This window comes from Micrasema longulum, unplaced genomic scaffold (assembly GCF_059751315.1).
Source record: "Micrasema longulum isolate JH-2025_06_02 unplaced genomic scaffold, ASM5975131v1 h1tg000260l, whole genome shotgun sequence".
Classification (NCBI taxonomy): Eukaryota; Metazoa; Arthropoda; class Insecta; order Trichoptera; family Brachycentridae; genus Micrasema; species Micrasema longulum.
Window position 1 is genome coordinate 2,105,120 of NW_028277464.1, and position 22,354 is coordinate 2,127,473.

The window sequence follows — 22,354 nt, forward strand, 5'->3', positions numbered from 1 at the left end:
AATGCTCTAATTTTTACTGCGAGCAAGAAAACATTTTTTGTATTCAATTTCCCATAGGGCTGAAGTTCCTCATTATATATATATATATATTTTAATGTTAGTGATACGTAATTATTATAATTAAGAATTAACAGAAATGTTATACGTATATAAAATATATTTTCCCATACATACAAGGAAAGATCCTTTTACAATTATTTTTCCAAACTCTTAGACTTATGATATATGGGTAAACTTTTCTTTATTGACCATAGAGTACTTCAGAAAGCACATAAAACTATCCCTTCCATTAAAATAATTAATAAATCACGGATTTTTATCAAGAAACATCCCTAAATTTATTAATATCAATAATATTGATTTATTATGATTACGAAAAAACAAAATTTAGTGAAACACTAAGCAATATATAATACATATCATATTTGTTAATTATTAATAATATGCTTTTGATAAATTGACTAAATAACATCGATAAATTGTGCTACTCTCATTTATCATCAAATGAATAATACCCAAAATTATAGACAAAATTTGTATAAATATATTTAAAAGAATGGCTCAGTCATTATCTATATAGTTGTTTTTGGTTCATATATCATTGGAGATCATTAGCTCTTCTAAACCCATTCTACCTATATGCCTCCATACTCTGTATCGTGCCAAGTCCTTCCGGGTTACCATGCCAACAACCTTAAAAAAATCAGTTTTGTTTTAATAATTATTAGTACTTCATACACGTAAAACAATGTACGATTAATATGATAAAAACATATTTAAAATTAGAACTTTTGAACCGGGTTGTGGTCCCGTGGCTAGTGTTGCGAGCTCACGGATCAGAGGTCCGAGGTTCGAGCTCCACTCTGCCACAACTTGATTTCCAATTTCTAAAAGTGAGTTATTTACAACTCGTTGAAAATGGTCACCAAAATTGAAGTATTTGGGTAAATTATAAGTACGCTAATATTTCTTTTCAATAAAAAACATTTTGAATAGCGGACAAGTTCTGAATTCTGGCAAATTACAATTTTTAAATTGTGGATTTTGTTTTAAATGTAAGAAATTCTCAAATGCAGAAATAAAAATGAACAAGAATATTAGGTTGCATTTGTGGACATGGTACATACTCATGAAACCATTTTAAATTGTTTCAATAGATACAATTTCAAAAACAAATATCTGGTAAATGGAATTAATGGTATTCAGAAAACATTTTAAAAAATAGTACTTTTAGCACCCCGGTTATAATTGAACGTAGTATGCAGAAAGTGTCCAACCCTCAAAATGATAAAAAATAGTTTAATGCCGGTTTCGATAGCATACTACGATATCTCTATGTGCTGAAAATGTCCAAGCTCCATGTGCTATACTTTTTTGCCAATCAAAGAAATTAAAAAAAAGAGCCGCAGAAAACAGTCAAACCACTTGGACATTTTTAAAGTGAATATAACAGTGATAGCCGTGATGTGGGTTAGAAATATCTTTAATTGGCAAAAAAGTATAGCATTTGGAACTTAGACAATTTCAGCACATGAAGATATCGTAGTATGCTATTGAAACCGGCATTAAACTCATTTTTAGCATTTTGAGGGTTGAACGCTTTCTGCATAACTATGTCCAATTAAATAGATATGATGCTTCATAGAACGATAGTTTGAAACTATGTTTTGAAAAATAAGCATTGTCGCCTCAACATAGCCGTGCAAAATAATGCATAGTGGAGTAAAAATGACTAACTGTCTATGTCAGTTTACTGTAAATTCAAAGCGGTATGTCGCGCCTTTTTACACTGCTTCACATTTTCTAACTACAAGTTAAGTTCCAGAACTTAAGTTGAATGGAACACAAGACGGGTGCTCAGTGCTGCATCTAGTGTATACATATATATCTATTGGGTTTTATACATGTTAACTTTGAAACTAAACCTCAGAGGATTTTTACAAGATTTCATCAGCTTATTAAGCTATGGACATCACCGGCAACACCAAACGCCAGGCAGTCCACAACAACCAACTTAACACGCCACAATCCGCTACCAAATGGAAATCAGTAAAGTCAGACCTCCGTTCAGGGCTGGTGGTTGACGTCCCGCACAATTTTGTAACAGATACCAAATTGTTTAATAAAATCACTAATTTTACCATGCAGGTAAATTCATTCAGTATTGTCCATATTTCGTAACTATATATTCAAACATCTGTCATGGCTTAGATTCTTAAATTGGTAATAAACTCAAATGAATATGTCAGTAAATCTTTTCATTTGTACACGCACCTTGTACAACAAAACTCCTGATAAGTTTAATATTCTTTATTTGCATCACAATCACATCTAATCAATCCCACAAGAAAAACATTCACTACGAAGCTAAAAAAAATACATACAACTGCATTATCTACTTCTTTTCTCAAATTTTGTCATTTAGAGAGTTTTCGGTTTGTTTATAATGACATCTGAATCTCGTCTTTCAATATTGATTAGTGTACCAATTAAAAGTTCTATGCACCGTGTGCAGATAAGAGTGAGGGGGAGATACTTATTTACTTTGTAATTAGAGGTTTTTAACTTCAAGTACCATACTATATTAAATTATTTATTTGTTACCGAAATCAATAAATTGTAAAGGTTTTTTGTACAGACCTCATTTACATCATTAACTATCGGTAAATGGCGCAGTCCAAGTGCTCTAAACAGCCTAAACATCCGAGGTAAAGAAGCGCTATGGAGCAACGTGTACGGAGCAGGGTTCATAAATGGACGAAGATCTATTGTGAATGTTTTCTCCACTTCAGTAATGTGCACCTACAAAACCAAACACTTTATCATACATATGTAGAAAATACCCCATTAGTCACATCTAAATAATCTTGGCTTTTCTGATACTGATAATATTTTTTCTAGGTTATTATGTGTGCTGTTTGTCCTTCGTGCCAAAGTTTTGGATATCATTGCAACGTCCATCATCTGGAATATGTAATATATATTTTTTATTTTAGGAATTTATGCAATTGCCATTTGCGTTTCTGTGTTGAAGTTTAAGTGTGTCACAGTCGTTAGGATTATGTTCCAGGTATAGATATAAATTTTCAGTGACACTATTTGGTATTTTAATGAAAAAACAGTTTATCATTTGAATTAAATGTGTATGAATCCATTACCTGATCAATAGTTGGAAACCTCGGGTATTCATGTCTGAACATATCAATGTTTACATTGAAATATTCACCCCAAGAATTTATTGCTTCATTAAATATTTTTTGTTGCAATAACACAATTAGTTGTGATCTCAAAATTAATCCCCGGAATCTCTTGTAAGTTCTCACTTCACTCTGAAAAAAATATCATCTTGAAATAATAATAATACAATAATCACCAATTATCATCACTCATTTGGATTTTAATATCGGGGCCCCGATTACAATGGGAAGTTAACATTTATCTTCAACTTTATCTACAAAGTAAAATTAAGTTTTCTGTATGAAAAGCAGAATATGCATAAATTTTTTTCTTATAAACATGTTCAATTATATTTTACCGACAAAGATATTTTAAATTTTCATTAAAATATACTCATTTTTGTACGCAAATATCGGTTTTTCTTTATAGACAATCGAAGATAACTCTGTATTACCATTCCCATTGTGATCGGGGCCCTGAAAAGACAAAGGGTTTTTAAAATTTTAATTCTTTTGTTTATTTATTTCTTAAGTTAGCTTATATTCTTCTTCTTAGTCGTTTGTTCTTGGCAGAGCAGTCGTGGTCACATTAGAGGGAAGCACGTCGTTACGATCCGCCTCCAGCCGCTTCTATCTTCAAAGCTTCTGGAGGCCTCCTGAAGAGGGACGCCAGTCGCTTCTGTCACCAAGTCTGTCCATCTGGTTGGAATTCTTCCGCGATTTCGAGTTCCCTCTTCTCGTCCTTGTACCACTAATTTTTCCATATTGTCTCTTCGTCTCGTAACGTGGCCGAAGTACCTGAGAACACGGATTTGTACAGTGGAAGAAAGACGCTGTTCAATACCCAGTTCTCGGATTATAGAGACATTAGTCATATGGGCTGTCCATGGTATCCGCAGCATTCTACGCCAGCACCACATTTCAAAAGCGTCTATCTTTCTTCATTCTCTTTTTCTCGGGGTCCACATTTCTGCGGCGTACAAGAATATAGGAAAAATTTTGGTTTTGACCATGATTATTTTTGTATACTTGATGATATTACATTGTTGGCAAACTTTTTTCAATTTCTCAATCGCAGAGCAAGCCATGGTTATCGTTTCACAATTCTAGCAATGCACCTGCCTTCTCTGTTTTGTGTATATAAATATTAGTTTATACACGGATTACAATTAATATATAAGCTTAATATTTACACTTGCTATAATTATTATATATCTATTTACATCATCTGATGTAAATAGACGAGTAAGAAGGGAATACTGATATCTGAGTATTAGTATTATTTATTAAATATTATATAAGTCAAATATGTTATTATTATAATATTACAGTTATTAATTCAATTTTTATTAATACGGGTGAGATTCTTCCCAACTAATTTCACCTACTCAGAAATGCCGAGACATATATTCACCTCTCAATGAACTTCTCCATAAATTGATGTAACTATTTATTTTAGTAAAAATCCTTCAATGATTCATAATATTATTAATTGTATAATAATGTACCTCATCTGTTAATGGGGGATCCACAACTGGAAAACCATTGTAAGAGACCAATTTCAAAACTTCAACAATATGGCCGACATTTTCTACAGTTTTAAAGGAAACAATCGGCTGGTTCATCACTTCGGATGCATAGATATTGTGTGCCAGCGGTGGCGGCTCCCAGGGCAACAGCGGAACTCCGGCCAGTTGGATATGGATGTCATAAATACCCTAAAAATATCAATATGTATCATTACGAAAAGACGATTAACACCTATCAGAGCGGTTTCTTGTGAATCAAGTTATATATATTTTTCTCAAATCAATATAATGGTTTTGAGTAATATCTTTTATGGGCAGACATAAGAGTATAACTGCAAAAGTGTAACTTTTCAGGAGAGCAAAAAAACGTTATTATGAACCCAATTCTTTAGCTACAGAACTCATATTTTGTGAAATGGGTTATTATCAGATTATTTCATATGTGTAACCACATTCGAGTAATTTGTACAAACATAAATATTGCAGATATACTACTCGAACAATTACAGATGGGAGAAATGAGTCAACTTATACTGCTAAAACTAACTTATACTATTTGTACCACTCAATGAAGGATAGAAATGAGTACTTATTTTACTGAGACCATCTTGTACTATTTGTGCACATTAAAAACAAGACACAAACGAGCATACTTATTTTATTAAAACTAAAATTTAAAAGGAACACACAAGGAACATTTTCCAAAATTCAGATTTTTTCATTGTTTTAAAAATTATAAAAGTAGCGTCACTAAAACCAATGATACTTGTTAACTAAATGTCAGATTGTTCTGAAATTTCGGAATGTATTATTTAAAGGTTGGTACTTCCTAAAAATCATATGGATTTGCAAATAGTGGTGCCAACTATATGTCGTCCAAAAAACTTAATGTGTGATGTAATATGTATGTTTTTATGCACTAACAAAAAAACATAGTATAATATCCACCAATAACATGAGAACTCACATAATAACGAAGTTATATTACATAATATAAATAATGTTTACAATCTAGCGATATATTTATAAAAAAAAGAAATACAGTTATACAAGATACAAACCTCATTGAAGAAATCTCCTGTCCACTTGGCGGCCATGACAGTAACAATGATAGGGAAGGCATTGGAGATGTTTCCGGTAGTTTCCAGAATAATGACAGTCAAAGAAATGGTCATCCGGACTACACCACCAAGTTGGGCTGCGGCACCGATCAGAGCATACTTCCCGGGGTGCATGGTTTCCTAGGAATAAAATTATAATTATAAATTTATTTGTTTATGGTAAAAAAAAATTTTTGGTTATAATTTATTATATTAGGTAATACCTAAAAGGCTATTTTAAAAAACATAATAAATTGAAAGTACTGGCTAGTAATAGGGTCTCCCAGAGGCGTCTGGTTATGTTCATAATATGCTCCACGGGAGAGGATGTGGAAAAATAAAAAAAAATAATAAATTGAGATGTAAAGAAAAACATGAAAAAAAAGACAGAAAATATTAGAAAAATAAATGTTACAGTGTGTAAACTGGCCACTTAAACCAGCCAATGACAGGTCATAAGCCCTGTAAATGCCTAGACTTCCATATTCCCTTCTCAAAAATGTTTTCCCTCTCTGTTGCAACAAATTTAGATTTAAATAAATATAAATACACTGGAAAAAATATAATTTTTTCAAAGAAATTTTAGAAGTTATAATATTTTTGAATAATTTGATTCCCATTTTCTATCATTTCGTAACCCAATATTAAAATAAAATTGCAATAACACAAATATTACGGAGTTGGCGATCAAAATGGTATAATTTCACCATTTGCTATCAAAATACAAATAAACCATTATGCCATTTTACCATAAGGGTAGGCAGAGAGAATAGAATGCCACTTCACTTTGCATACAGACCTCGCTTCCTCTACATTGACACATCTTCACGCACGCTGATTATTCCTACTTTTGACATGTCCATATTCAGGTATTTGTTGGATTTGGTCGTGCCATATCTTTCTCGATTTCAGCATCCATCAACAATCACATTGTAAATACTTTTACCTGTTCTTTGGCTGTCCATTCGCTGTACATATCCAAACCAACGCAGAACTCCTTTTTTTATTTTGTTGATAATGCTCAAATAATGTACAGATCTCGACATTTGTGCACCTGTCATACATAGTTTAACCACACATTCGCTTTTGACAGCATTCAGCCTACTTTCATCCTTGTTTTTCCAATTCCACACTTTGCTCCCATACATTAGGGTCGGCACCAGAACTCCATAGTGAGCTGCTAATTTTGCCTCCTTTGACAAACTATCAAAATATGTAGTACAATTCAAATTTTGAACTCCCAATATTTTTCGTTCTTTTTACCTAAATGTTTTGAAAAAACACTAGACCTACTCTACAAACAGTTAATGTAATAATAATCTTTAAAAAAATGCTAAAAGTTATGTGAAAATACATGTTTTAGTTTTTTAGCCGCAATGTAAAATGGAGTTCGGCCCAATTATACCATTAAGTTCGCCATCTCTTCTATTTATTTCCTATTCAGAAGTTTTTTTATACAATTTACAATTTTACATTTAGTCAAATTAATTGGCAGTTTACCAGTGAGGGCAGCAACTCCTGTAGTCCTATCGCGAACAGGCGACCCCACGCTGCCCCGGTCAGCAGGCTCGGGATGAACAGGCCACTGGACACCGAAAGGCCGAATGTCCAGCAGGATAGCAGGAAGTAGCAGACTACAAACACCAGCAGCGAGGTCAAGGTGTGCGAGCCGGGAGGGTCGTGGAAGAGAGAACGGACAGAAGCTTCGGGAGTCTGGAACCAGATAGCTGCCACTGCGTTGTACTCACCATCACCGCAATACATCTAGAAATAATATCATCTTTGAATCATACATCATCCTTCCCTGCGTCAGTACTCTAACCACAGTGTATCAGCAATCATTTGTAATATATTGCAGAGTAAAACCATATTTTTAGATAAATATTTTATGTCAATCTTGCCAGGAATCAAACCTGTTGCTCAATCCCAGTGGCCGTTGTGACTCGTTGTTAAAAACCGACGCGATAAAATTTCTCACCGCAGTTATTTATCATTTTTGCGATTCCAATGGAACATTGATTAAAATTTATTATTTTATTGTATTTTTTATATTGCCACACTTTAACCTGTTGCGTGGCAACAATTAAATGTCATCATTCAAAATATTTACATTTTGATACGTGTATTAATTCTGGTTTTGCATATTAGAGTGTTATTTGACACCGTTGAATTATTATATCAATTATAGGCGGAAAATACTCCAAAACTGTAAGTAAAGCCAAATAAATTTATTTTATAATGTTGTAATTGTGCACAATTCATCATGGGCTATAATGGCCAGACGCAACGGGACCGAAATTAAATTAATCATGTTCCATTGTGATCGGTCAAGTTGTTTAAGGACTTTTGAACAAGTTGATAAACATCTATGATTGAGCAACTAGGAATTAAGGCATAATAGGCAAACACACTGGGAAATATGCCTAACTATAAACAATTGAATGAGCCCATTGCACGTGAAGTGTACAAACCGATATTTTAAAGGTGAAGTAAACTCATTGCTTATATTACTTTTCTGTAATCCGTATAATCCATAAGCTTTTTTTTCCTGGTTCTTTATGTGCAATTTAAAATAGAAAAAAAACTTAGGAAAAAAGCTCATACAGTCAAAACTTTGAATACAAAAGTTTGACCATTTTGTCAGTTGGTTCACTTTACCTGCAATGGGCTCAAATTATTCAAGAAATTAAAGTAAATTTTTATTAAAGCAGGTTCTATTCAAAGGAAGATGAAGCCGTTCCTTATAATCCGGGAGCAGGTTTATTTATATATTTCCTTTTAATAACATGGTAGTGAATTGTTAAAACTCGGATGTGAATTCTGGCCTGAGATTTGCAGTTTAAAAAATTAAATAACCTTATGTAATAACATGTAAATATGATGTTGTACTTACTTGCAACGGATATTTTGTGGGATCTTGGCCTAGTGGGCGACAATCGTTAAGTAGGAACATCATTAGAAAACCAGTGGTAGCACTAGCAGCTGCTACCAGACAAGCTTCGATCACTTTCATCCAACGAGCACGCAAATGACTGAAAAAGTATTTATAATACTGTTCTATATTAATAATTTACCAACATTATTTTGAGTGTGTCCAAAGTTTTGAAGACAAGGCAAGGATATTGCTTCCCTGTTACAGTTTCCCCTCATACTATGTCAGATGCTCTATTCTCACGTTTATCTGTTGGCAAACCTGCATTCCTCGCAACAGGATGGGTTGGTTTCAGATACCAACGCCACCGGCAGCCAATAATGCAACTATTGAGCCGGCGGACAAATTCGTATCCTTGCTTTGTTCGTAACTTAACACTGTTTTGAATTGAAATCATGCATCAGCAGTACCACGCACGGTCGTAATTGCGGTAGACAAAACAACTATCGCTCACTAGTGCGTAATTTGAATATATTTTTATTGTAAAATCATATAACGAGTAAAATCAATTTATAAAATATTCTCACCGCATTCTAAAAACTGTTAACTTGTAATTTATGTGATTCCATAAAGCCCCCATTAATCCACCGAAACTGCCAAAGGCTGCAAACAGTGGTATTTCATACATCTCATACGGGAAAGATTCCATTTTACCCAAATTCAATAGCCCTAAAACAAAAAAAATATAAACTGAAGGCGCAAGTCTAAAATATCCTAAAATTAAGTAGATAAAGGAATGTAATAAAAAATATAAATAAAAGATAAATTGTTTCTTATGGATTATCCAAAAACCCAAAAAAGTGCCCAGTTTTATCTGCTGTCTTCGGACGTACGGTATACAAATATGACAAATAATTTTGAAAAACGGAAAACCTACAGATACGGTAAATTTTATTCAGATACTTTCTTAAAAAAAAAAATCAAATTGGTTCAGTTTTGTGGTGCGGAAAACGGGACAGGCAAACGTCGATATTGTCGATTTTAGTTGGACAAAATTAGTCCAACGTGCAGCTTTTTCGCACAGTATCGGGGAGGCATTTATGAGAAAGTGACAGAAAAACAATGTTCAAATACCTTTTCATCATTGTCTGGCATCGCATATCCTCTTCATAAGTGTTTAAAAAGTGAGCATTGAAGTATTCACATGATTTGATTAGAAAATATTGCCAATTTACCTGGATTATTGAGGTCTCCTGGATGGCCGTGGTAAGCAGACAATATAAGATTAAGAGTGAATGTGGATATAACAGAAGCAAAGAATATTCTCCAAGTGAGCCCCTGATTCCAAAAGCTCGCACCCTCTTCCAATGAAAACAAAACACCACCTAAAAATATAATTTAAATGCAATAAAATTTTATTATTAACATGTAGCATCCATGTCGCGAACCCCGGGCAATGGGATCACACTCGTAATGGTGTGATCACAGCAGGTAATGAGAGGATGAAAGGTGAGTTTCTGGCGCCTCCAAACCAGAACCGGCCAGCTAAGGGAAGGGAACTCCGATAGAAAAATCCACCTGAGAAGGCAACGGGAAACCACTTTGGTCATCTTTTCCCAGGAATCACTATGGCGAGTACTCCAATACACAGTTGTCCTGGCTGCGGAATATAAGAGTAGCGCAGGATCGAAATGCTGTCGCTGTAGTGATCATCAAAATCCGGGGGACCTGATAAGGCACCGCAAGAAGAAGAAGAAGATTAACATATGTTTTGTCCGTTTTTTTCCAAATTTAAAAAAAACACCAGAAGTGCAATAAAATAGTAAAGTCAAGTGTTTTGTATACATCCAAATGTTTGTAGACAGGCTGGATTTCCTCCCTAGGGAGTCATTTAGTTTTAAAGTCAACCGATATTACAGTCAATAAGAGTTGTGGAAATGTTTAAACATAGGCAGAACGGTAAATGTTACACAGTGTGTAAAGTGGCCATATAAACCAGCCAATGACTGGTCATAAGACCTGTAAATGCCTAGACTTCCATATGCTCAAAAATGTTTTCCCTCTCTGTTGCAACAAATTTAGATATTTTCACCCCCCTTTCCACAGCCAGTGGTGCATAAGGCACTACATTGGTAAACCAAATGCAGTTTAGTTCCGTCATTTTTTACATAAAAGGTAATCAATCTTACGCTTCAGGTGCCAGTCCAGGAATAATGAAATACTGCCATTCGAAAATCTTTAAAATCAATATTTCACATCCACCCTGCCAGGAATCGAATCCGGGACCTCAATAATGGTAGGCGAGCGCGTCAACCACTACAGGAGGAAGTGGACATATCTACAATCGATTTCCTTATTCAGGATTTTTATCTTAAAGCAGCCATCGATTCAAAAACACTCGTCCAGGATTTCTGGTTCTATTTCACACAAAGAACTGTATCTTCAGTCGCCTGGACACAGAGAGTTATCTTAAACTTATAATACACAAATGTGCATTATATTCATTGTAATATTGCACAAATTAAAAAAAGTTATCCTTATAATGTAATTGGGACACATTTTAAATATATATTTCTACCGACATATTGAAACCATTGTATAAATTCTATAATGTGTTTTATTTTTATGAGAAAAATAAATAAATAAATCACTCTGGTATAACAAAATAATAATTTACAAATCATAAAACTATATTGTTATTATTGTCCCTTTCCCTCTCTCTATGAATACTGAATCGAGCTTCTCACTATTATCCATGGCCCTGTTAAAGGTCTGATGGATGCTTTCAAAAAGAATCTCAAGGCTTTTAAAAAGTTTTGTAATCGTTTCGGCGAATTAATCATGTCATCATATATATGAATATAATCCCAGTGATATCAATATAATCCCAGTGATGAATTCACTTCCCACTTTTCTACAATCCAATGAAGTGCATATTATGTACGTCTGGATTACCTTCTTTCAGCACAAAGATCCCAGGGCTACCAGATTAAAGAGAGCTCCCTCGGGGAGTGTTTCTTGTTCGGCAATGAGCAATTTTTCCATGTATGTGGGCATCGACAAGGAGACTTATCTCAGCAGATGCCGTATGTGATGGGCAAGCTGTAGTCATTATTATTTTTTAATTTGATGGTTAGTACAAGGCCCTCCGGTTGATAAAAAAATATACCATGACTTAAGCAAGATAAAACTCCACTGACAAGCCACAAAAGTGGCCTGTTGGGATTTTAGGTACTTACATATATGTTTGATTATGTCCAAATGCTTGCAGACTGGCTGGATTTCCTCCCTAGGGAGTTGTTCATATTTAAATTTATTTCAACAGAGAGGGAAAAATTTTTGAGAAGGGAATATGGAAGTCTAGGCATTTACAGGGCTTATGACCTGTCATTGGCTGGTTTAAGTGGCCACTTTACACACTGTGTAACATTCACCATTCTGCCCAAGTTTGAACATCCACATTTCCTCAACTCTTCCATCTGTTGACTTTTGTGAAGTAAAAGAGCTGAAACCTTTATCACGTGGGTGAGATTCATCCGGCTGAACCAAATCACCTACTAGGCAACATAAGCCCTGTAAATGCCTAGACTTCCATATTCCCTTCTCAAAAATTTTTCCCTCTCTGTTGAAATAAATTTAAATATGAACAACTCCCTAGGGAGGAAATCCAGCCAGTCTGCAAGCATTTGGACATAATCAAACATTGTTGAATTACTACCTGGTAAAAGAAGAAGTATAAAAATTGAAAAATTGTTTTCAGGCGTTGCCTAGTAGGTGATTTGGTTCAGCCGGATGAATCTCACCCACGTGATAAAGGTTTCAGCTCTTTTACTTCACAAAAGTCAACAGATGGAAGAGTTGAGGAAATGTGGATGTTCAAACTTGGGCAGAATGGTGAATGTTACACAGTGTGTAAAGTGGCCACTTAAACCAGCCAATGACAGGTCATAAGCCCTGTAAATGCCTAGACTTCCATATTCCCTTCTCAAAAATTTTTCCCTCTCTGTTGAAATAAATTTAAATATGAACAACTCCCTAGGGAGGAAATCCAGCCAGTCTGCAAGCATTTGGACATAATCAAACATTGTTGAATTACTACCTGGTAAAAGAAGAAGTATAAAAATTGAAAAATTGTTTTCAGGCGTTGCCTAGTAGGTGATTTGGTTCAGCCGGATGAATCTCACCCACGTGATAAAGGTTTCAGCTCTTTTACTTCACAAAAGTCAACAGATGGAAGAGTTGAGGAAATGTGGATGTTCAAACTTGGGCAGAATGGTGAATGTTACACAGTGTGTAAAGTGGCCACTTAAACCAGCCAATGACAGGTCATAAGCCCTGTAAATGCCTAGACTTCCATATTCCCTTCTCAAAAATTTTTCCCTCTCTGTTGAAATAAATTTAAACTTACATATATATTTATTTTTTAAAAGCAACTGATTCTAGTTTTTTTTAGTTATGAATGTTCCTATACTATTTATTGATCCTTCTGAATTTATTATTAACATTTATTACAATTTTGTACAATTTTTGGTGATGAAGGGACTTATTTTGCAAATCATTTCGTAACAATTGTCATCATACAACATTTTCAAAAGCTCTTAAGGCAGACATGGAAAGTTCATTTTCTTGATTAAAATAATACAATATAAAATTAAAGAACTTACCAACGGGAGCACCAAAAGCAGCTGAGACCCCCGAAGCAGCGCCACCCGAAACAAAGTCTCTCTTTTCATGATCCTCTCTAAAGTACTCAAACACTTCTAGATCTTTCTGTAGAGTGGTACTCTTTCCCTGAGATATTCCAGCGGCTACTACTGCTCCACTGTGGATCATGGGTCCTTCCTGAAAAACAAATTGATAATTCATAAGTATCCATTATTATTTTTCTGTGTCCAGGCAGATGAAGAATACATTTCTGTGAGTGAAATAGAACCACAATCCCGGAAGGGTGTTTTTGACTCGGAGCAGCTCTAATGTAAAAATCCTGCATGAAGAAATTAAGTGCAGATAAGTCCCGCCTCATTGTGTAGTGGTTGGCGTGTTCGCCTACCATTCTTAAGGTCTTGGGTTGGATTCCTTACAGGGTGAATTCACTGCTCACAAATGCAGTGCCCTATGCACCACTGGGTGCGGAGAGGGAATGATGATCCATTATTTAAGAGGATGTTAAATTACATTACATTACAAATACAAACTTCTAATAAATGATCTCCTAATTTTATTTCAAGGGTGTAGTCGAAGATAAGTTAATAAGCCATTAATTTTTTTTTCCTAGTTTACTTTTAGTATTTTACATTGAAATCAAAATAAAGTATGATTAAAGCATTACCTTTCCTCCTGCCAGCCCCCCAACAACAGATGTAATAACACCGATGCATTTGACGAGTAATGTTTTGATGCGAACCACTCTTGGGATTTTCACACCATTCAGATAACATTTCACTTGAGGAATCCCACTTCCTGCTGCAATCGGCTGATAATTTACCATGTAAAAAAAAAGTGGAATGAAAGTATTCTAAAAAAAGAACAATGATGGACAGGTTTCTTTGTATAAAAACGAATTCAATATTTCAAAAAAATAAAATTGTTAACTAGGTATTTGTTTTACAGTAACTTTCTTAAATATAAAATCACATCAAAATGCAAATCATAAAATAGATTATTTACTATCACTATCATATTATATTATATGCCAAGTAAATAAAGCAAAAGCGGCCTCCGTGGTGTAGTGGTCAAGACGCTTGACTCACAGACGGAAGGTTCCGGGTTCGATTCCCGATGAGAACACAAAAAATAAATGTGATTCTTCTCAAGCCTGGGTGTTCTGTGATGTAATTCACCACTGTAATTAGGCCTCCTGGCCTGTTGTGGTGCAAAAAATAAAATAAAATAAAAAATAAAAAAAAGAGCAATGCAGGGCTTTCCAATAACGAAAAGTATATTATATTACTACTAAGCATTGTTAAGTTAATGTTAAAAATAAATTTTTGGACCATGTTATTTCGAAGCCGTGTAAAATAAGGTTCCAGTGTATTTATAATTCATTTATATGCTGGAAACTCCAAATTATAAGCAGCTGGTTTTGTGATTAGCTATAACAAGATCATAATCACAGAGTCGGTGGTTACCACAAGAAAAAGACAGTGTCTCTGGCACAAACATTTTTGGTGTTCCTTTAAAGGGGATGTTAAATCATTACTCAGAAGAATTGTTCATTGTTAGCGATATAACTTACAATTTATTGTTATAGTATTTTTATGTAAATACAAATATCGTGTGTATATTATTATTATTATTATATAAGATCACGAGTTTTAATTTCTTCTCAATTTTCTTCCTCACCCTACGCACAAATAAACGAAGTTTTAATTTTTCAAAGTGTGAATATTGATATTCTTTCAAAACCCATAATTTGTCATTGTTTTGTTTATAATATATTACTGTTATAGTTTGCTAAGCTGTATTTGTTTTATTAATAAGAAATAATAAAAAATCACAAGAACAGCGGAGCATTCAATTATTTTTTACTCATTTTTGACAAAATGTATTAATTACTTTGGGCTTACCTCAACATATGCTACTAGCGAGGCTCCGATCAGCACAGGAATTATATTTGACAGTACCCACATTAAGTATGGAATGTACAATTTGTCTTGTTTTATGTATTCATCTACATCTGATTGTCATGTTAAGGAGAAAGTATAAATAATACACATAACATGTAGTAGAATTGGCAGCTTTCTACTGAGAGTACCGCGAAACCGTCCAATTTTGCTCGCTTTTTTACAATTATGTTGATTTTCTCCAAAAAAATGTATGTTATGCTTTACTTTTTAATTACTAAGAATGACTTTGGTATGACTGAATTTACATTCAGTCATATTTAAATGCGATTCCAAGCAATTAAAAATTTTGATGGAGGGCAAAATTACCTCCATATTCATCCATGTTTACCCGCAACCATTATTTGTTAAACTGTAACTCATATGGCGTTCTGGTCTAAGAACTACTTTATTAAATTATTAATTCAAGGGCAAAATTGTCGTTTGAACATATTTTCAATGGCTAACTAATAAAATATTCATCTAAAAATATTTCTTTTGTTAAACAAATTGGCAAATAATTAGAAAAAGGATACATTTTTTCAAGCCATAATACTTTATGCTTGATAACTCCTCAATTGATATGTCTATTATGCAAGCAATTATGGCTGTGATGACACCGATTAGTAGGAATATAAGCCATCTTGCTAAATTTTTTCTCACAATGAACTTGTAACCTCTAGATCTTTCTTCATCTAACAGCAAATGATTTTCACAAGTGTCATAATCCAAACTCTAAAAATACAGATAAACAAACATAACAATGTGACTGGAAAATGCGGTATAGTATTTATTTGTATCAATTTTAAATATGAACATTGTATTGATGTCCTCATAGACTTGTGTCATAACACAACTACTTTACTTATTATGAAAAGCTTTATAAATCAAATTATGTCATTCAAACACATTATGATAACAAAAAGAAGTCATTTATTGTGTATCTAATGACTGATTTTGTGAATTATCCTACATTTAAAAAAATTCTGTTGTGTATACAAAAAACACACCAGGCTGACTATTCTTCTTCTTCTTCTTCGTTTTTTCATGGCCTTTTCACATCTCAACTCGGGTGTTCTAGTATTTTTGTTTTTTTTTTACACATTTACACATGTGTTAGTTTTTTTTATTTATTTTTTAAAAATTATTTTTCAAAAATATTTACAAAATAGTCTTAAATTAAAGTCCTGCTGAGTTGCATACATACAACTCGTCAGCAGGTTCTTATAAATTACATAGATTATTTACACTTAACCTACTAGTAATATAATATGTACAAGTTAGTATGTTAGTATTTAATATAATATATACATATAATGGTATAACATATTTAGAGCTTTACATCATTTATAACTAGATATTTGCATAGGATTTTAAATACACGTTTATTGGGTGGGGACAGGAGAGTTAGAATATAAATAGGGAATGGGATATTAATATCAAAGAGGTCGGATAGGAAATCAGGATAACAATAATTTAAATACAAAAAAAATATGGTTTAAATCTTCTTCATCAAGCTGACATTCGCAAATGGCAGAGTCCCGGACATGGATTCTGAACAGGTGAGAACCATTGCAGCAGTGCCCAATGCGTATTCTGCATATGGAGGATATCTCAAACTTGTTCAGAATCACTTTGAAAAACCAAGGCTTTTCTGTTACATTTGGCTTCAGTTGGAAAAGATGTCTACCCTTGGCTTGGGAGGAGGCTACCCAATATTCTTGCCATGTGCGAAGTTGCTTCTCCTTTGTCATAACAAGGAGATTACCTAGTGGTAGTAAATTACTATAGGCAGGATCCCCGGAGTGAACCGCCTCCTTTGCTAACGCGTCCACTTTTTCGTTCCCGGAAATACCACAATGGCTAGGGATCCAGGACATAACAATACTCTTATTGGATAATACTCCAGACAGACATCCAGTTATTTGCAGATAGGCGATAAAGTGTTTGCGACCTCTGAAGTACCTGGGTTTGCAGGAGCAGAGGGTCGGGGGCTAGGTGTTTTGTGTGGGAGAGGGCGGTCTGACTCAGAACTCGACTTCCTCTCTGAATTTATCAGTTTGAGTTTTTTTGATTTAGGCTTTATTGTAACAAATTCTGCGGGATCTGGAACAGTGTCCATTGTACCGCACGAAAAAACACAATAATTATTATCTAAGACAAACAAAAACGACCGCCACTACTGTTAGTCATAGACAATCCCAGGCTGACTATAGCCGTAACTATCATAAAATGTTATATGTTTATTTTAGTTATAAAAATCTTAATTCACAATTGACTGTTTTAAAAATAGCTATGTATTATTTATTGAGTTAACACACATTTAGTTTTATAATTTAAACAGAAAAGTTGGTACATCAAATATAGTTAATATAAAATTACTTCATTTCATACATAATACTATGTATCCTTATATCAAATAAATATGATCAAAGCGACCGAAAGTATTATAACTTTTTTTTCAAACATGTTTTTGTTATGTGCATAAATGTAAAATAGTTATAAAATAACAAAAATAATACTATACTATTTTAGTTTAGTTAGTTTTTTAACTATGTTAATCTTGTGTGAAGTAAATATTACGATTTAACAAATATGACAATAATCAACAACTTTAATATATTTACATATAATCAGTTTTTGCTTTGCTAACATTTAAGATACAAGGACATAATATATTATTAAACACAAAGATTCAAATCAAGCGATATTGGCAGATCATCTTATGTATATTATCTATCCGCATATCATCCATAATAACAATGATAATTATTGGATTTTTATATTTTTTGTATTGATAATTTTTAAAGGAATTTAATTTTTTGCATTTTCATATAAGTGATTATTCTATGAATAATAATAAAGTTGAGTACATATTTAATTATACCACCTTGATTTGATTTCTAAATATCGGTAGTGTGATGGCAAAAGGATATATCTGTCACTTTTTTTTCCAAAACAGACATTTTTGTATAAATCACGCAAAAATCTGATGCTATTTTGTATGACAAAGGATATATCTCTCTACAGCTTTCTTTAAAGTGCCATTTTCAAATATGAGGTTTATCTGTTCTTCTCAAACTTAATCTATGTGACAAAAGAAATTATTTTCTTGTCCTATACAGTTTAGAAAATGACAGATATACCCGATTGCCATTGACAGATTTACCCATTCTCACTAATGATATATTTACATGAACAATTTATGTTTGTATTGACACAGAAACTCTCAGAATGCGCGAGTTTCTATTGCCATCTGATGAATCGTAGATATATAAACTAAAATACTATTTCGACGGCTTAATCTGCAAACACGACAACTCCAGTAAAACAAACTATATAGGAGCAACATTAAACATTATTATTTACCTATAAGAACACCTGCATGGTTTTTTATTGATGTATTGTTATTTTTTGTTCAAAATCATTATTAATATCAACATTGTCGAATGATTACTAGAAGTAATAAAATCTGTTAAATAAAAGCGCAATAAAGTCAATTTGACAACGAAATTGAGCTATCCTGATTGCGGATGAAGCTGTCGATTTGCTCTCAGACAAGTCATTTTCTACTTCTTTTCAGGTATGGAATATTTTGTAACTTACTTCAAATTTGGATGAAATTATATTTAGAGATCCAGGTTCCTCAGAATTGAGAATTCTTCTTCTAATCGATGAATGATTCTCTCGTGCAGATGAAGAAAAATTCTACAACAAGAAAAAACATAGTAAATAAAATTTAATTTATAGTTTGATTAACTTACGTATACTTAGTTTTTTTCAAAAGATTTTTAATCGGGATGTGGTCCCGTGGCTAGTGTCTCGGACTCAGGGCTCAAAGGTCCGTGGTTTGAATCCCACTCTACCCCAACTTGATTTCCATTTTCTAACAATGAGTTATTTACAACTCGTTGAAAGTGGCCCTCTAAATTAAATAATCATAAGAACGCAACTATTTCTTTTTATCCTTAAAAAAAAAACTTATCTTTCTTGCTATATTATTTTTTTACCTTTGTTCAATTTATGCATGTAAAAAATAATATGGAATGGATGATACATAAAAATGTTAGATTAAATACTATGTGACAATGACATTCAAGAAAGACTCATGTCTATGAACTTGCTCTAACTCACTAGAAAATCTGTGTGAAAACTTTAAACGAAATACAATAGCTGAATTGGCACATTACTTTCGGTGTTTACTGATATTTTTTTACAAGCCAAGATGATCATGCTTCAGATGACAGATCGGAGACTATGAAAATGGGGCAATGAAAATACACCCCTTTGAAAAAAAATTACGTCAATCTTGTCAAAAATTGAATCTTTAATCTCATGAGATGGATTTTTAGTATAGAATCAGAAATCGAACCTTTAATCTCACGAGATGGATTTGTAGTATAGAAGCAATTATTTATTATAATAAGTAGAATTTTACCAAAAGGTATTGCAAGATACACCTAAGGTTTTTGTAAAAATATAATTTTTTTTTTTTTTTTTACCCTAATATTTATATTTTCAAGCATTTTGACAAGTTGCAAATAACCATTTTAGAAATTGTGGTGGAGCTGAGAGAGAGCTTTGAAACTGTGTTCCATAGTCCGCAACACTATCACAAGATCAAAACCCTCTGTTTCTTCTTCAACTTTCTGTATATTCTAGAGCCTGTTATTACAGGATTATCCTCTTGTGACGCAGTACTCCAGCTATCTACGGATGCTATCTATTCGGTACTCCATACAGAGCTATGTGCAAAATAGAGAAATATCACATACTACGAATACCGATAAAAATATATGAAATAGATATAGAAATATTAATTGTACTTTCAAAATCAATATGGATATTGTAAAGAAATGTTTTCATACATAACTTTAAAAAAGAAATTATAAAAAAATATGTCTTAAGAAAAACGCGACATGCTTGGCGTAACGTTGGCATGACAGCTTGTGACGTAAAGATTTGTGACGATGTTCTATAAAAATTTAAACAGTTACAAAGTTCAAATTTAACATGAATCGTGACGAACTAGGGGCGTGGCCAATGCAATGACCGTTTTCACGGGAATTCAAAAAATATTTTTTATACTACTAATAATAACAAGCAGTAAAATGTTTTTTTTTACTCAACAGTATTTCATAGGCCATTATTACTTTAAAATTGTAGAATTCATTTTCTGTACATTTGGTACCGGCATCGTAGATGCTGTTGCCCCCATCTGACCACATTTTGAACTTCACAGATCTCTCGGATTGTGGGGCTTCTTACAAAACCAGAATTTTAAAAAACAAATTTAAGTATAAATATTAATTTAGAGACAATAATTTAAATACACGCTATTATGAAGAACTAAATATTCGTCAATAATTATTATTTATTGATCAACTTACTTTAAACTTCGAAGCACTTCTAACAATGTCATCAATGGGTGACTCATGAGTTGATATTAAATTATGTTCTGATCCAGCAATACTAGCAGTTTCTTCGACAGATTGCTCACTCATTTTTAAAAGTTATAATTTAACACAATCAATCGGAGATTTCAAATAGATCGCACCAATACAAAAAAATGTTGATGACAATATTCACAAAGGAAGTTGTCGAAGCAGAGTTAAAAAAATACTTTAAATAACCTTAAGTCACATATCAACACAAACGCGCAAGAGGCGTTATAGTAAAAAGAATTGTACATTTTGAGAATACACCATATTATAATATATAGTGCAGTTTGGTTATTTAATTATTTATTTATATTAATCGTAACAATCATCTGTCAGATTACACATTGACATTTTGTTTGCATGACATGAGACCACAAACACAAACTACGAAATTACAGACCTTACAACATATAATATTATTAATTATAGCCATAGACAGAGGAAATATAGTGGGTATACTGGCAAAAAACGTTAACTCTAAAATATGCGGATTTGATTTAATGATGCAGTTAAGTTTTTAACGCTCTACAAACTGGAAAAATACACTAAGTCATATTGAATTTCAAATATCTGTAGTTTTAAAAATAAATTTAAGGTAAAGTCGTATACCGGGTATTTTATTCAGGCTAAAATAACTTAATATTTACTTAATATAAAATTAAGAAACGGAAAAATTAAAAAAACATGTTTTTAAATGATCACTTAACATCTTACTACATTTAAATAAGATATAAAAAAGTAAAATTGGAACAAAACTTAAATGCCTGATTTCTCAAAACAGGGATTTGAGGGTTAAAGTTTTTTGCCAGTGTACCCACGACATGTACTGTGTTAGAATATTGTATAATAAACACACATATTATCACAGGGGGAATAAATGGAAAATGAAAAAGATTGTATGTTTATGGGGTAGTTTGGTTCTTTAAAAGATAGATGGCGAGGTTGAGAAAAATTAAAAATGAGATTTGACTATTTCGGAGGCTGTAGAAATAAAGTTTCGCGTTCGCGCGTATGAATAGATAGAAGCTGTCTGTCTCTCCGCTAACTAGGAGGAAGAGAGAACATCCGCCGATCGGAAACTTGAGATTTAATGAAAGACCGCGTCTTCCTGGTGCCTTATCGGATATGTGGTATACAAGTTAATTCGTCATGTGTTTTTCCTATTTTAATTCCCCGTCATGATAATGCTATTCTAATCAACTAAATGAATGCCCAAAAGAAAATAAAAAAACTTTAATTTATTCTGAAAACGTGTAATTTGGTAGATAATTGAAAAAGCTTGAATGTATCTAAGTTTATTAAGCTAAAACATGAAAAATGTTTTAAAACTAATTACAACCTGATAAAAAAGAAAATTACTTACAGAGTTAGGTCCTTAGCTAATACAGTTCGTAATTGTCACTCTTCACTTATATCTTAATTCTAACACAATGTTACCGGTGGTTTCACTTATGTGGAGAGTTAAAGGGGAGAGAGTGGTTCGGATCCTGTGCTTGGATGAGCACAAGCTGGGCGATGTCCTTGCGGAGATCTGCCATGAAGATCCGCTGGCAATGCAGGAAACTGCCGTTCCTTTACTATAGATATATTTTTATTTCACATCGATATCTTTCTAGGCTGCTGATTCACATGGG

The 22,354-nt window shown here is 33.1% G+C and overlaps 1 protein-coding gene across 1 annotated transcript; it reads right to left on the reverse strand.

Annotated features, from left to right (window-relative positions):
- Window positions 1-313: 313 nt before the first annotated feature.
- Window positions 314-21,108, reverse strand: ClC-b (chloride channel protein 7). The gene is made up of 15 exons (XM_088223982.1): window positions 20,670-21,108; window positions 18,886-18,987; window positions 15,816-16,014; window positions 15,244-15,353; window positions 14,007-14,150; window positions 13,342-13,519; window positions 9,913-10,062; window positions 9,265-9,406; window positions 8,699-8,837; window positions 7,306-7,569; window positions 5,767-5,946; window positions 4,685-4,894; window positions 3,159-3,329; window positions 2,641-2,802; window positions 314-693 (listed from the first exon to the last, which is right to left on the reverse strand). The coding sequence occupies exons 1-15, from the start codon at window positions 20,781-20,783 to the stop codon at window positions 592-594; spliced, it is 2,367 nt and encodes a 788-aa protein (XP_088080108.1). The 5' UTR covers window positions 20,784-21,108; the 3' UTR covers window positions 314-591.
- Window positions 21,109-22,354: the final 1,246 nt, after the last annotated feature.

What these genes read in the sequence shown, in the direction of transcription:
- ClC-b (XM_088223982.1), bottom strand. Translation starts at nt 20,783, where the DNA reads ATGAGTGAGCAATCTGTCGAAGAAACTGCTAGTATTGCTGGATCAGAA. An exon ending in GAAGTGCTTCGAAGTTTAAA is followed by an intron (nt 18,988 to 20,669) that starts GTAAGTTGATCA and finishes TTCTTGTTGTAG; the next exon opens with AATTTTTCTTCATCTGCACG. An exon ending in TTAACAGTTTTTAGAATGCG is followed by an intron (nt 8,838 to 9,264) that starts GTGAGAATATTT and finishes ATACTTTTTCAG; the next exon opens with TCATTTGCGTGCTCGTTGGA.